This window comes from Oncorhynchus nerka, linkage group LG16 (assembly GCF_034236695.1).
Source record: "Oncorhynchus nerka isolate Pitt River linkage group LG16, Oner_Uvic_2.0, whole genome shotgun sequence".
NCBI classification, from domain to species: domain Eukaryota; kingdom Metazoa; phylum Chordata; class Actinopteri; order Salmoniformes; family Salmonidae; genus Oncorhynchus; species Oncorhynchus nerka.
Genome location: NC_088411.1, coordinates 40,633,113 through 40,650,320, shown reverse-complemented (window position 1 = coordinate 40,650,320; position 17,208 = coordinate 40,633,113). Strand labels below are relative to the sequence as shown.

The 17,208-nt window shown below is 40.1% G+C and overlaps 1 protein-coding gene across 1 annotated transcript in view; it reads right to left on the bottom strand.

Moving 5' to 3' along the window:
- LOC115144460 (histone acetyltransferase KAT6B-like) overlaps window positions 1-17,208 on the bottom strand; it is a 92,327-nt gene that overhangs the window by 14,471 nt on the left and 60,648 nt on the right. The window contains exons 8-12 of the mRNA XM_065002675.1: window positions 12,665-12,780; window positions 12,256-12,368; window positions 11,918-12,059; window positions 10,888-11,049; window positions 9,673-9,766 (exon numbers count right to left, since the gene is read on the bottom strand). Coding sequence (XP_064858747.1) covers window positions 9,673-9,766; window positions 10,888-11,049; window positions 11,918-12,059; window positions 12,256-12,368; window positions 12,665-12,780 — 627 coding nt within the window. The remainder of the gene's footprint in view (window positions 1-9,672; window positions 9,767-10,887; window positions 11,050-11,917; window positions 12,060-12,255; window positions 12,369-12,664; window positions 12,781-17,208) is intronic.

The following is a 17,208-nucleotide window of genomic DNA, read 5'->3' as shown; positions in this document are numbered from 1 at the left end:
TTACTATGCAGTCTGACACACGTCAAATCAATTTCCTTGATCTTTTGATTTCGTGTGAGGATAACGTTCTGTACACTGATCTTTACAGGAAACCTACTGATCCTAACAGTTTGTTGAGGGCTGATAGTTGGCACACGCTTCTCTTGAAAAACAGTTTACCCTACAGCCAACTCTGTCGGATCAAAGAAGATAAGATTGACAGAAATCAGACTGAGATGCAAAGAAAATTCAAGGAGAGGGGGGTACAAAAACGGTCATATTAATACTGCCATTGAGAAAATCCCAAACAAATCGAGACATGATCTCTTTCAAGGACAGTCTGGCAAAAAGAAGCATTCTCGTGTTCTAACTACGCGCTATTCAAAGTGCTCTGAACAAATTAAGGGAATCTTTCAAACAATGGCACATTCTAAAATCTAATGACAGTATCGGTGATGTGTTTTCAGGCCTTGGTTGTATTCTCGCAGGGCAGAAATCTCAGAGATCAATTGGTAAACTCTGATTTTACCCCCCAAAATACAGCCGTGCAAACAAGTCTATTTGTTCCTCTACCGGATGGAAACTACAAGTGTAATGGCTGTGCTTAATAATACAATGGCACTTACAAATGTAGATCCTTCAAACACCGTCAAACAAGGAAATACATCAAAAGGTGTTATCACATGGTTTACAAAGGCAGTTATTTATCTTGTCCTTGTGGTAAAAATAAAATAAAAAAAAATTGAGTAAAATGAAGCGCAAATTAAAAGTAAAAACTAAAAGTAAGAATCTTGGAGCATCGTAGCACAAATTAGGTGCAAAAACAAGACTTACCCTGCCTGGATCTTAAATCTTTCTTGAATTTGGTAGCTCAAGTTGACCAGTAGTGTGTGCCACAGAAAGTATTTGACTCTAGCACCCCCCCTTCTATTTTGGGACTGTAAGGCCTGGCACACTTCTGAATAATTTTTGGTGACCTATCATGCCCTCTGATGTGTGCCACAGACAGTATTAGACTCTAGTCACAAAAGGAAGTGGTTATTTCAGCAATAATCATTTTCAGAGCCCTCTACCCATCCCTCCATCCTCCATCCCATCATGGTTTTCCCTCTTATGGATTTTCCTACATTAAAAAAAAAAAAAAACATTTTCTGTTTTGTTTCAAGAATGTAGGTACAGTAGTAGTAATAAAATAATAATAACAATAATAAATTAAACTTGGGCGAAAAATAAAGTCAACATAAATGGATATACGATTCTCGGTCTCGGAGGGAAAATCACGGACTTGGAAGATGACAAGGGGGTTATCTTCCCTAAAATAAGTGTGGATCACCTGAGGCCTCATATAGAGGAGACTCCTCGGATCCCTCATAAAATAAAATCAGCAGCCTCCTCAGCCACCACGCCAGCATCCTCCACCTCCTCAGCCACCACGCCAGCATCCTCCACCTCCTGAGCCACCACACCAGCATCCTCCACCTCCTCAGCCACCACACCAGCATCCTCCACCTCCTCATCCACCACACCAGCATCCTCCACCTCCTCAGCCACCACACCAGCATCCTCCACCTCCTCAGCCACCACACCAGCATCCTCCACCTCCTCAGCCACCACACCAGCATCCTCCACCTCAGCCACCACACCAGCATCCTCCACCTCCACCACACCAGCATCCTCAGCCACCACACCATCATCCTCCACCTCCTCAGCCACCACACCAGCATCCTCCACCTCCTCAGCCACCACACCAGCATCCTCCACCTCCTCAGCCACCACACCAGCATCCTCCACCTCCACCACACCAGCATCCTCCACCTCCACAGCCACCACACCAGCATCCTCCACAGCCACCACACCAGCGACTGATATAAACAAATGTATGCATGTAATCTTGTCAGGTTGATCCATGTATATATCTCAGTACACTTACAGGTACATCCTTCCAGGTGTTGCAGAGGCTTGGGGAGGAAAATATGTAAATGTGCTGTTTAGAATCGGCCCATATCAAATCTTTTATCGGTATCTCCACAGAACTGGTCCAAATATGGAGCTGGAAAGTGAGGTAAGACTGTGTTGCACATACAGTATATGTAAAAACATTGTATGTGTGTGATTCATCTGTATTTATAAGGAAAACCTAAATGGCTGTTTTTCCCATGTAACAGATTTACCTTCACTGTCTTTCATTTTTTTCTTCTGTCAGATCATCAATGCCTACATGTTCCATCTGGTGCAGAATTTTAACAGGCAGTCAACCGAGCAGCTTTCTCCATTGACACCTTTAAAATGACTGGCACTTGGGGGAGCAAGAAATCAAAACTTAAGGTCGGTTGGATTATTCTCATAATATTATAATATCTGACAGATTCTGAACTCAAGCAACTGTATCCTTGCTCTTTTAAATTTCAGATGTACAAGTACATCATCAATGAACACAACCCCTGGACTGTGACAGTAAGAGCCACTGAGGCAATACTAAGACATACATACATAATACAGAATATACATGTGAACACATACACGTGTGTAAAATGTCATTGTACACTTGCAAATTATAATCTTAAATTTAACATAATTCTGTTGGGGAAAAATCCAATGACCATCACATTTTTTTTTCTCCCCAGTTTGCTGAATGTGTTCTGAAGGAGGAGTCGATTGTCTTTACAAAAACAAAGATGTTAACATCAGGAGAGAAGAAATAGCAGTCGCTCTCCTCCAAAACACTGGTAAATTGAAAAAAACATGTATATGGATCATTCAAGGTTATCTTTGATCCACCTTTTGACTAGATAGCCACTAAAACACATGTATTTAAATAATTGTGTTACAAGAAACCAATACTATTCCCTTGTTCCCCGTTTGCTCAGAAAAATACATGTAAAGATGTATAGACTACTTGACATGATGTTTTGCAAGATGACCTGAGCCAACTGTGCCACTTCTGTGGTGAGGTGGAAAATAATGAGGAAGACACTACCTGGGTCATTACTTGTTCACTTCTAAAAGGCACATTTTTACGAGTACGAATTTGTATAAGTAGTAATATTTCTAGAGGTAGTATTATCCACTTTGCTGTCTGATAATGAGATAATTGTAAAAGCAAGAAAATGTATTTAATGTGGTAAATATATGAACATTTTTCATCATAAATGTCAGATTGGTTGTGACCGCTAGCCCACGTTGGTTCCACCGGTCCGGTACCATCCTATCATTGGAGGATTATGTCTGCGCTGCCTGTCAGGACGAGGTTGGGCTTGAGGTCCAGGCGGCGGTATCACATGTGGAACTAAATGTGGAACTAAATGTTCAGTCGAGCTGTTGCAGCTTTCCAATTTATTGATGTTATTTATTGTCTTTTATTTGTGATTTATTGTCATATTAGATCTTATTATGCAAATATATACATTTGTATTTCCTATTTAAATGTTTGTTAACAAACTTACCTTTCTATTTTTGTGTGACAATATTTGTGTATTATTTTTTATTTCCTTAAAACATTAGAAAAGGTTTCTAAAATACATGTTTATGTTTCTTTATACTCTAATTTTACTTTCTGTATTACACTCTACTGGTCAACATGAGCTACCAAAATGATTATGAAGCGTGCCAGGCCTTGCAGTCCCAAAATAGAAGGTGGGAGGAGAATTTCGGCAGGCAAGAAAATAGCCTTGCCCCCCTTCTAATTTTGTGGCTAGAGTCAAATACTTTCTATAGAATAAACTTCACTTCAGGATAGACAACTGGAATGAATCATTAATAAGATAATACACTTGAAACAAATAGCCAAACCGAAAACTGCAGACATTACGAACGTCTCCTTGCGATCAAACCGTCATAAAACAATTTAAAAAATGAAACGCAGCCTAACGTGATCAGAAATCTCAAGCAAGTCGCAGCAATGAAGAATTGAGTGTGTTCACGTGAAGGGGGGGATTCTGACAGGGGGTAGCTTTTCGGCACAACACCTTAACCTATCTCAGTCCACGTCAAGCACTGAAATAGGACTGGCCTATTTTACGACATTTCCAATTGATCAGAGCATGACATTTTTCCCTTTCACGCTCTGTGGTTATCGAAAGGGAGAGCGCTCAAAAGATTTTTCAAATGTGTTGCGGAACTAGTTCAATTCTCAATGGATGGAAAAACAGACTTTGTTTGCTTGCTGTTTTGAGGTGAAGAAAACATTACTTTGAGAAGCTCCACAGGTCATTAGTGGTTGTGCCAATCAGGAATACTATCAGATCCACAAATGGTCACATTTATAAGCCTACATTTGCGCGCAGGCCAGGTAGCCTATAGGCCAGGTAGCCTATAGGCCAGGTAGTCTATAGGCCAGGTAGCCTATAGGCCAGGTAGCCTATAGGCCTTCTTCTATGTATAATCAGGCCAGGTAGCCTATAGGCCAGGTAGCCTATAGGCCAGGTAGTCTATAGGCCAGGTAGCCTATAGGCCTTCTTCTATGTATAATCAGGCCAGGTAGCCTATAGGCCAGGTAGCCTACAGGCCAGGTAGCCTATAGGCCTTCTTCTATGCCTGTGCATCCTCACTCAACATTTACAGGAGCGCTTCAAACAAAAGACAACGACTAAATTGACAAAACTCGTAACTGGAAGGAAATAAATCAAAACTTGTTTCTCACAAGTGTAGCATAGGTTGTCCACTCTGCAAACAACGTGTCCACTCTGATAATGAGAACAGGAAGACTGGAATAATAATATTGAATGCAATTAAAATAAATTACCGTAAACAAAGTAACAAATATTGTAGATTCTAAATTATAGGAATTAACGGTAAATGTACTACTGGTGATATAGGCATTGGGGAATTGATATACACTAACAATCAAACTCAAACAATTCATATAAAACAATGAATGTGTACTAATTGTCGGGAGAGAGACATTGTGTATCTGGGTGCGAGGACAATCCGACGTCTGGGAGGAGTAAGGCGATGCGGTACGGAGCTACAGAACCAGTCAAACGTTTGAGCACACCTACTCATTCAAGGGTTTTTCTTTATTTTGACTATTTTCTACATTGTAGAATAATAGTGAAGACATCAACACTATGAAATAACACATATGGGATCACGTAGTAAGAAAAAAAACTTTAAACAAAACAACATATATTTTATATTCTTCAAAGTAGCCATCCTTTGCCTTGATGACAGTTTTGCACACACTTGGCATTCTCTCAACCAGCTTCACCTGTAATGTTTTTCCAACAGTCTTGAAGGAGTTTCCACATATGCTGAGCACTTGTTGGCTGCTTTTCCTTCACTCTGCGGTCCAACTCATCCCAAACCATCTCAATTGGGTTGAGGTCAGGTGAATGTGGAGGCCAGGTCATCTGATGCAGCACCATCACTCTCCTTCTAGGTCAAATAGCCCTTACACAGCCTGGAGGTGTGTTTTGGGTCATTGTCCTGTTGAAAAACAAATGATAGTCCAACTAAGCGCAAACCAGATGGGATGGTGTATCGCTGCAGAATACTGTGATAGCCATGCTGGTTAAGTGTACCTTGAATTCTAAATAAATCACAGACAGTGTCACCAGCAAAGCACCCCCACACCATCACACCTCCTCCTCCATGCTTCACGGTGGGAACTACACATGCGGAGATCTGTTCACCTACTCCACGTCTCACAAAGATCAAAAATCTCAAATTTGGACTCATCAGACCAAAGGACAGATTTCCACTGGTCTAATGTCCATTGCTCTTGTTTCTTCGTCCAAGCAAGTCTCATCTTACTATTGGTGTCCTTTAGTAGTGGTGAAGGCCTGATTCACGCAGTCTCCTCTGAACAGTTGATGTTGAAATGCGTCTGTTACTTGAACTCTGCAAAGCATTTATTTGGGCTGCAATTTCTGAGGCTGGTAACTCTAATGAACTTATCCTCTGCAGCACAGGTAACTCTGGGTCTTCCTTTCCTGTGGTGGTCCTTATGAGAGACAGTTTCATCATAGCACTTTTTAATTATTATTATTTTTTAAATGTAACCTTTATTTAACTAGGCAAGTCAGTTAAGAACACATTCTTATTTATAATGACGGCCTAGGAACAGTGGGTTAACTGGCCTAGGAACAGTGGGTTAACTGGCCTAGGAACAGTGGGTTAACTGGCCTAGGAACAGTGGGTTAACTGGCCTAGGAACAGTGGGTTAACTGGCCTAGGAACAGTGGGTTAACTGGCCTAGGAACAGTGGGTTAACTGCCTTGTTCAGGGGCAGAACGACAGATTTTTACATTGTCAGCTCAGGGATTCGATCTCAGGGGATTCGATCTAGCAACCTTTCTGTTACTGGCCCAATGCTTAATGGTTTTTGCGACTACACTTGAAGAAACTTTCAAAGTTCTAGAAATGTTCCGCATTGACTGATCTTGATGTCTTGAAGTAATGATGGACTGTCGTTTCTCTTTGCTTATTTGAGCTGTTCTTGCCATAATGTGGACTTAGTCTTTTACCAAATAGGGCTATCTTCTGTATACCACCCCTACCTTGTCACAACACAACTGATTGGCTCAAACGCATTAAGGAAAGAAATTCCACAAATTAACTTTTAACAAGGCAAACTTGTTAATTGAAATGCATTCCAGGTGACTACCTCATGAAGCTGGTAGAGAGAATGCCAAGACTGTGCAAAGCTGTCATCAAGGCAAAGGTTGGCTAAGAATCTAAAATAGATTTGGATTTGTTTTACACTTTTGTGGTTACTACACGATTCCATATGTGTTATTTCATAGTGTTGATGTCTTCACTATTATTCTACAATGTAAAAAAAATAGTCAAAATGAAGGAAAACCCTTGAATGAGTCGGTGTGTTCAGACTTCTGACTGGTTCTGTATTTGTTACAGACTAAAAAAAATCTCTGTCGACCAACAGCCTAACGACCAAACAATTGACCAGTCAACTTTTTAATTTTACCTTTATTTTACTAGGCAAGTCAGTTAAGAACAAATTCTTATTTTCAATGACGGCCTAGGAACAGTGGGTTAACTGCCTGTTCAGGGGCAGAACGACAGATTTTGTACCTTGTCAGCTCGGGGATTTGAACTTGCAACCTTTCGGTTACTAGTCCAATGCTCTAACCACTAGGCCACCCTGCCGCGCTAATTGGGGGCGGCCCTACATAATAGCAAGGTAGGACTGATGGTTTGGTTAGCTAAACTAGCAAGTCTGTTTGGTTACCAAGGCAACTACTGTCTAGTGGTAAAAGTACTAAATTATAGCCATGGTATAAAAAGGAACTTGGGGCTCCATGTGTTCTGCGGAAGGTTAGTTAGTTCCACTCAGTTAGCGCGTCGTGGAACACACGCACAGCCCCTCCATGATTATCCCATACATAAATGGGCTGATTATGTCATTAAAAATGATCTCAAGGCAGATAGTCTCCAACAGTAGGTAACCTAACAAGACATTCAAATGAAACAATACTGCGTTTACATAGACAACCCGAATTCAGATAATGTTGCATACTTTAGATGCCAGGATGTCATACTAATTTTAGCCTTTCTTCTAGTAGAATTCCCTCTATTGGGGAAGAGAATCCTATTCGGAGACCCATGGGCTCTGACAACAGCTGATAATCAGCTGAGGGGACAGGTTGTACCAAAATGAATGAATGGGGGAAATCAACACAACTGTACATTAGATGATGCACTCTCAGTAGGAGGAGCCTAGTGTGCTGTTATTTGATGCTCACTGCATTCGTTTTAACTAAACAGTATGTTCTAAATAGTATGTTGTATGATTAGTACACAGTATGCAGTTTAAATAAGTAGTAGACAAGCCAGATTTGGGGACACGGACCACATTCAAACAATACCATTTTGTGAGAAAGTAGGTTACAATGTAACCTAAAAAAAGACAAAAACACATGCTAGCCAGAGACAGCTGCATGTCTTAGATTTCATTTCAATCTCCGTCCTGTCAAAAATGACATTCATAATATGACGTGCCATCCTGTGTTGGGGAGCAGATCCATTTTCACCTTCAAACAGTAGAAAGGGAGGCAATCAGTTTCCCTCTCCTTCAACCTCTGTCAGCTATGATACATGCTGCCAAGGGGAACAAAAGAAGATGGAGAGGAAGGGGGAGAGGAGAAGAGGGGGGGGGGGGGGAGGAAACAAAGCCACAGAACAAATGGAGGAGAAGCAGCTGGATGTCATTTCTCACAAAAGGCTGCACTTATTAGAGATGAAGAGGAAAAGAATGAAAAACCTAAAGGTAAAAAAGGTAGCGGCGTCTGGATGTCATTTGTTTTAGAGCTGTTCTGTCAAGGGTCATCCATTATAAGCAGCTTGAAATTAATGAATGTCTTTTAATGTGTGCACCCACTACCAGGAACCAAACAAGCACATCTAATCACCAAACACTGAATACATAATATGCCAGTCATTATGACAAATGTTCATTACCCAAAGCTCAGGAGAAAGAAGAGAATTGTCAATAATTTACCCCCCAAAAATATATACTGCTAGAACAGAGTAATAAGGTAAAACACAGAAAATAATATTCTAACACTAACAAGTCATATTTTATTCTGTGTGTTTTACTAAATGCATTTGCTGTGATTTACCATCTGTAAATCTAAACAAAAAGCCTATTCAGAATCCACTGGGGGTAATGATTAGAGAGAGAGAGAAAGAAAAGCATTATTCACGCTGGCAAACGAAGCTAATGCTTTCCCTCGCGCAGCGAAGCTACCTGAGACAAAGTGTTTCTCTAATACCATCCAATAAAAGCAGAACATTTTTAATCTGAACAACTTCCAATTCCAAAGCCACAATGTACAGTCCAAATGGCACCCTTTTCCCTAGTTAGTGCACTACAGCCCTGTAGGACCCTGGTAAAAAGTAGCACACTACAAAGGGTGACATTTAGGACACATCACATTTTCCAATAAAGCCCTCTTTGAGCTCAGAACTCAGCTGTGTTCAATCTCTTCTTAATCCCTCTCTCCCTGTTATCAACACACTGTCAATATCACACATCCATTCTCTCTCCCTCCCCCTCTCTCTCGCTCTCTCTCTCTCTCTCTCTCTCTCTCTCGCTCTCTCTCTCCCTCTCTCTCTCCCTCTCTCTCCCTCTCCCTCTCCCTCTCTCTCCCTCCCTCTCTCTCCCTCTCTCTCCCTCTCTCTCCCTCTCTCTCCAACCAAATGGGCAGGAAATCAAACACTCCATTACATCGCACGAACATACACACACGCACGCACGCACGCGCACACACACACACACACACACGCACCACTCCTCCAAAGAGAAAAAATGTGTACTAATTAAATAGCTATGACAAACTGTCCAAATCTGGCACCTAAACACAATGCCGTCTCTAGGCAGCAGTTGTTTTCATAAGTACACCAGAACGTCCCGATTATATGATTGAAAACACACTCTTATGCAAGTACACTGAACGAAAATATAAATGCAACACGGCCCCATCATGAGTTGAAATAAAAGATCCCAAAAATGTTCCATATTGATTTCCTCATATGAACTGTAATTCAGTCAAATCTTTGAAATTGTTGCATTTATATTTCTGATCCAATATAAATTGCCTTGATTTACACATTTCAACGAATTCACAAGCTGACACAAATCTATGCCCGAGGAAACATTTTAAAATCAGGCAAGCATTCTAGAATCAAGCTGGCATTGAGTTTTATGTTCTTAGAACGCATTAAGGGACTTACTGAAATCAATGAGGAACCTTCCAAAGCCTTGCCTTTGGTGCTGAGGCATGATCATTATACAGGAGACATTGTACTTCTGCTGGCAAAGCTTTTCCTGAGGGAAGGGGAAACAGATCAAGTATGTCAGAGCTCTGCTGAAGCTGGCAATTTACTGCAAGTGTCACTGTCCTTGTCTAAAGCACACGCGCGCACGCACGCACGCACACACACAATGGTGCACACACACACGTACATGAACGCGCACAATCCCTTGTGAATACATTTAGCTTTTAAGATGACCAATATAGTATAGACAGTGTCACTGCATTAATCATGACTAATATAGTAAAGACAGTGTCACTGCATTAATCATGACTAATATACAGTATAGAAAGTGTCACTGCATTAATCATGACTAATATAGTAAAGACAGTGTCACTGCATTAATCATGACTAATATAGTATACAGTGTCACTGCATTAATCATGACTAATATACAGTATAGACAGTGTCACTGCAATAATCATGACCAATATAGTATAGACAGTGTCACTGCATTAATCATGACTAATATACAGTATAGACAGTGTCACTGCAATAATCATGACCAATATAGTATAGACAGTGTCACTGCATTAATCATGACTAATATAGTAAAGACAGTGTCACTGCATTAATCATGACTAATATACAGTATAGAAAGTGTCACTGCATTAATCATGACTAATATAGTAAAGACAGTGTCACTGCATTAATCATGACTAATATACAGTATAGAAAGTGTCACTGCATTAATCATGACTAATATAGTAAAGACAGTGTCACTGCATTAATCATGACTAATATAGTATACAGTGTCACTGCATTAATCATGACTAATATACAGTATAGACAGTGTCACTGCATTAATCATGACTAATATAGTAGACAGTGTCACTGCATTAATCATGACTAATATAGTAAAGACAGTGTCACTGCATTAATCATGACTAATATAGTAAAGACAGTGTCACTGCATTAATCATGACTAATATAGTAAAGACAGTGTCACTGCATTAATCATGACTAATATACAGTATAGAAAGTGTCACTGCATTAATCATGACTAATATAGTAAAGACAGTGTCACTGCATTAATCATGACTAATATACAGTATAGACAGTGTCACTGCATTAATCAAAAAGTTGTCCAACTGGATGAAAGAAAACATCTTTCATGCTGTTGAATATCCTCACCTTGGAGAAATAACCCACAAGGTGACATCCTTTGTCGTCGTTCTTTGTTAGTATGTAAAAAAGGAAAGGCTCCACGTCGTAATATAGGGTCTTGTGATCGAGGAACAGCTTGGCTAACAGGCAGAGGTTTTGGCAGAAGAGCTTGCTGACATTTCCATCAACCTAAACACAGAACAAGACCAGCATAAGAACATTGTTTAAATTCAAGACCAACCAAGTCGATTTCTTTCCTCCTGTTCTTCAGAACCATTCAGTCACACAGGTGCAGCACCATGAACACGGGGCAACATCTCAAATGGAACTCAATTTTCCTTTTAAGTGCACTGCAATTTGACCAGGCCAATAAAGAATCTGCTTCAAAGTAGTGCACTATAATTCAGTGCCTTCAGAAAGTATTTACACCCCTGGACTTTTTCCACATTTTGTTGTGTTACAAGGTGGGATTCAAATGGATCTAATCGTCTTTACACACACACACACACACACACACACACACACACACACGCACACACGTTTGGGGTCACTTAGAAATGTCCTTGTTTATGAAAGAAAAGCAAGTTTTTTTGTCCATTAAAATAACATACAATTGATCAGCAATACAGTGTAGACATTGTTAATGTTGTAAATGACTATTGTAGCTGGAAACGGCAGATTTTGTAATGGAATATCTACATCGGTGAACAGAGGCCCATTATCAGCAACCATCACTCTTGTGTTTCAATGGCACGTTGTGTTAGCTAATCCAAGTTTATAATTTTAAAAGGCTCATTGATCATTAGAAAACAATTTCGCAATGATGTTAGCACAGCTGAAAACTGTTGTCCTGATTAAAGAAGCAATAAAACTGGCCTTCTTTAGACTAATTGGGTATCTGGAGCATCAGCATTTGTGGGTTTGACTACAGGCTCAAAATGGCCAGAAATATATATATATATATATATTTGGTCAAAAGTATGGCACTATATATAGGGAATATACTGCCATTTGGGACACAACCATTGCTTTACTACTGTGAAGAGTGACCTCTGACCTCGAACACTGAAAGGTCGTCCTTCCTGTAAATCTCATTGGCCGGAGGGTGAAAGCAGCCACACTTCTTGGTGTGTCGCTGTAGGATGTTTTTGCTTCTCATGTACTTCAGACAGAACTCACACAGGTAAAGCTTTTGCAATCTGCCAATGACAGAGATAACAAGACAATTTTGTATTTCAGCTTGCAAATTAAAAGCCTAGAAAACACAGTAAATCCGATCACTGGTATAATGCTCTCAAAATACAGTATTTCTATAGGACAAGGACAATGTTTTCTAAACTGGGTCTAATAACATTGATTTGTCCGAATTTGGCTGAGTAAAAAATGAAGCTTTACCTCGAGTATTCAGGTGGGTAAGGAGAAGAGTACCAGGTTTGGATACAATACTTCCCAAACTCTATGAAGGCAGGGAATCGTCCATAGTCAGTGATGGTCATGGTTCCATTTCTCTAAACATGACAAAAAACAAAACAAAATGTCGTACCACAAGCATTCAAACAGTCTGACACAGGCAGTATCTTTCAACAGCAACTTCAACAATGGGATGTGGACCCTTCTTGACACTAAACTACTTTTCAGGTCAGAATTTTTTCAGGGGGGGGACAAACTTCAATTTAGAAGTTGTCATGTTAAACTACAGGCTAGATCTAACTACAGGCTAGATCTAACTACAGGCTAGATCTAACTTGTATTGATCAGATGATAGGGGTGAAATGTGATTGATTTATTTGAACAGTTTCCTCACCTGCGACGAGAGCTCTTGGACCTGTGTGAATATCTCCACGTCTTCCTCTGTGACGTGTTCCCTGGAGACGGCTACAAAACCAGGTTCCTGCTTCACCCTCAGCCCCACTTCACTGCCTGTTACAGCAACCAAACATTACAATCCGTTAGTCACAGTAACCAACCACCATGTTAAAGTCACAGTAACCAACCACCATGTTAAAGTCACAGTAACCAAACAACCTTTTACAGTCACAGTAACCAAACAACCTTTTACAGTCACAGTAACCAAACAACCTTTTACAGTCACAGTAACCAAACAGCCTGTTACAGTCAGTCACCAAACAGCCTGTTACAGTCAGTCACCAAACAGCCTGTTACAGTCAGTCACCAAAGAGCCTGTTAGTCACAGTAACCAAACAGCATGTTACAGTCAGTCACCAAAGAGCCTGTTAGTCACAGTAACCAAACAGCCTGTTACAGTCAGTCACCAAAGAGCCTGTTAGTCACAGTAACCAAACAGCATGTTACAGTCAGTCACCAAAGAGCCTGTTAGTCACAGTAACCAAACAGCCTGTTAGTCAGTCACCAAAGAGCCTGTTAGTCACAGTAACCAAACAACCTTTTACAGTAAGTCACCAAACAGCCTGTTACAGTCAGTCACCAATCAGCCTGTTACAGTCAGTCACCAAAGAGCCTGTTACAGTCAGTCACCAAAGAGCCTGTTAGTCACAGTAACCAATCAGCCTGTTACAGTCAGTCACCAAAGAGCCTGTTAGTCACAGTAACCAAACAACCTTTTACAGTCAGTCACCAAAGAGCCTGTTAGTCACAGTAACCAATCAGCCTGTTACAGTCAGTCACCAAAGAGCCTGTTAGTCACAGTAACCAATAAGCCTGTTACAGTCAGTCACCAAAGAGCCTGTTAGTCACAGTAACCAAACAACCTTTTACAGTAAGTCACCAAACAGCCTGTTATAGTCAGTCACCAATCAGCCTGTTACAGTCAGTCACCAAAGAGCCTGTTACAGTCAGTCACCAAAGAGCCTTTTAGTCACAGTAACCAATCAGCCTGTTACAGTCAGTCACCAAAGAGCCTGTTAGTCACAGTAACCAAACAGCCTGTTACAGTCAGTCACCAAAGAGCCTGTTAGTCACAGTAACCAAACAGCCTGTTACAGTCAGTCACCAAAGAGCCTGTTAGTCACAGTAACCAAACAGCCTGTTACAGTCAGTCACCAAACAGCATGTTACAGTCAGTCACCAAAGAGCCTGTTAGTCACAGTAACCAAACAGCCTGTTACAGTCAGTCACCAAACAGCATGTTACAGTCAGTCACCAAAGAGCCTGTTAGTCACAGTAACCAAACAGCCTGTTACAGTCAGTAACCAAACAGCATGTTACAGTCAGTCACCAAAGAGCCTGTTAGTCACAGTAACCAAACAGCATGTTAGTCACAGTAACCAAACAGCCTGTTAGTCACAGTAACCAAACAGCCTGTTACAGTCAGTCACCAAAGAGCCTGTTAGTCACAGTAACCAAACAGCATGTTACAGTCAGTCACCAAAGAGCCTGTTAGTCACAGTAACCAAACAGCCTGTTAGTCACAGTAACCAAACAGCCTGTTAGTCACAGTAACCAAACAGCCTGTTAGTCACAGTAACCAAACAGCCTGTTAGTCACAGTCACCAAAGAGCCTGTTAGTCACAGTAACCAAACAGCCTGTTAGTCACAGTAACCAAAGAGCCTGTTAGTCACAGTAACCAAACAGCCTGTTAGTCACAGTAACCAAACAGCCTGTTAGTCACAGTAACCAAACAGCATGTTACATTCACATCAGCGGTGTATAATCAAACATGGTGGATCATCAGTTCTTTATACAGCAGATGGGGAGCGGTGTTCTGTAGTGTTAATGTGTGTTCTATAGTGTTAGTGTGTGTTCTATAGTGTTAATGTGTGTGTTCTATAGTGTTAGTATGTGTTCTATAGTGTTAGTGTGTGTTCTATAGTGTTAATGTGTGTTCTATAGTGTTAGTGTGTGTTCTGTAGTGTTACTGTGTGTTCTGTAGTGTTACTGTGTGTTCTATAGTGTTAGTGTGTGTTCTATAGTGTTAGTGTGTGTTCTGTAGTGTTACTGTGTGTTCTGTAGTGTTACTGTGTGTTCTATAGTGTTAGTGTGTGTTCTGTAGTGTTACTGTGTGTTCTATAGTGTTAGTGTGTGTTCTGTAGTGTTACTGTGTGTTCTGTAGCGTTAATGTGTGTTCTATAGTGTTAGTATGTGTTCTGTAGTGTTACTGTGTGTTCTGTAGCGTTAATGTGTGTTCTATAGTGTTAGTATGTGTTCTGTAGTGTTACTGTGTGTTCTGTAGCGTTACTGTGTGTTCTATAGTGTTACTGTGTTTTCTGTAGTGTTAATGTGTGTTCTATAGTGTTAGTATGTGTTCTATAGTGTTAGTGTGTGTTCTATAGTGTTAGTGTGTGTTCTATAGTGTTACTGTGTGTTCTGTAGTGTTAATGTGTGTTCTATAGTGTTAATGTGTGTTCTATAGTGTTAGTGTGTGTTCTATAGTGTTACTGTGTGTTCTATAGTGTTAGTGTGTGTTCTATAGTGTTAGTGTGTGTTCTGTAGTGTTAGTGTGTGTTCTGTAGTGTTAGTGTGTGTTCTGTAGTTTTAGTATGTGTTCTATAGTGTTAGTGTGTGTTCTGTAGTGTTACTGTGTGTTCTGTAGTGTTAATGTGTGTTCTATAGTGTTAGTGTGTGTTCTATAGTGTTAGTGTGTGTTCTGTAGTGTTAGTGTGTGTTCTATAGTGTTAGTGTGTGTTCTGTAGTGTTACTGTGTGTTCTGTAGTGTTAGTGTGTGTTCTGTAGTTTTAGTATGTGTTCTGTAGTTTTAGTATGTGTTCTGTAGTGTTAGTGTGTGTTCTGTAGCATTAGTGTGTGTTCTGTAGTGTTACTGTGTGTTCTATAGTGTTAATGTGTGTTCTATAGTGTTAGTGTGTGTTCTGTAGTGTTACTGTGTGTTCTGTAGTGTTAGTGTGTGTTCTGTAGTGTTACTGTGTGTTCTGTAGTGTTAGTGTGTGTTCTGTAGTGTTAGTGTGTGTTCTGTAGTGTTACTGTGTGTTCTATAGTGTTACTGTGTGTTCTATAGCGTTAGTGTGTGTTCTGTAGCGTTAGTGTGTGTTCTATAGTGTTACTGTGTGTTCTGTAGTGTTAGTGTGTGTTCTATAGTGTTACTGTGTGTTCTGTAGTGTTACTGTGTGTTCTGTAGTGTTAGTGTGTGTTCTATAGTGTTAGTGTGTGTTCTGTAGCATTAGTGTGTGTTCTATAGCGTTAGTGTGTGTTCTATAGCGTTAGTGTGTGTTCTGTAGTGTTACTGTGTGTTCTATAGTGTTAATGTGTGTTCTGTAGTGTTAGTGTGTGTTCTGTAGTGTTAATGTGTGTTCTATGGTGTTAGTGTGTGTTCTATAGTGTTACTGTGTGTTCTGTAGTGTTACTGTGTGTTCTGTAGTGTTACTGTGTGTTCTGTAGTGTTAGTGTGTGTTCTATAGTGTTAGTGTGTGTTCTGTAGTGTTAATGTGTGTTCTATGGTGTTAGTGTGTGTTCTATAGTGTTACTGTGTGTTCTGTAGTGTTAGTGTGTGTTCTATAGTGTTAGTATGTGTTCTATAGTGTTAGTGTGTGTTCTATAGTGTTACTGTGTGTTCTATAGTGTTACTGTGTGTTCTGTAGTGTTAATGTGTGTTCGTGTGTGTTCTGTAGTGTTAATGTGTGTTCTATGGTGTTAGTGTGTGTTCTATAGTGTTACTGTGTGTTCTGTAGTGTTACTGTGTGTTCTGTAGTGTTACTGTGTGTTCTGTAGTGTTAGTGTGTGTTCTATAGTGTTACTGTGTGTTCTATAGTGTTACTGTGTGTTCTATAGTGTTACTGTGTGTTCTATAGTGTTAATGTGTGTTCTGTAGCGTTAGTGTGTGTTCTATAGTGTTAGTGTGTGTTCTGTAGTGTTACTGTGTGTTCTATAGTGTTAGTGTGTGTTCTGTAGTGTTACTGTGTGTTCTGTAGTGTTACTGTGTGTTCTATAGTGTTAGTGTGTGTTCTGTAGTGTTACTGTGTGTTCTATAGTGTTAGTGTGTGTTCTGTAGTGTTAGTGTGTGTTCTATAGTGTTAATGTGTGTTCTGTAGTGTTAGTGTGTGTTCTATAGTGTTACTGTGCGTTCTGTAGTGTTACTGTGTGTTCTGTAGTGTTACTGTGTGTTCTATAGTGTTAGTGTGTGTTCTATAGTGTTACTGTGTGTTCTGTAGTGTTACTGTGTGTTCTGTAGTGTTAGTGTGTGTTCTATAGTGTTAGTGTGTGTTCTGTAGTGTTAGTGTGTGTTCTGTAGCGCGTCTCAATTCGCAAGTAAATGCATTTGGTTTTAACGTGCTCATAAGGCATATATCATAATGTATATATCATAATGTATGTATCATAATGTATGTATAATAATGTAGGTATAATAATATACACCATAATGTACGTCTCATAATGTATATAATAATGTGTGTATCATAATGTATATACCATCATTT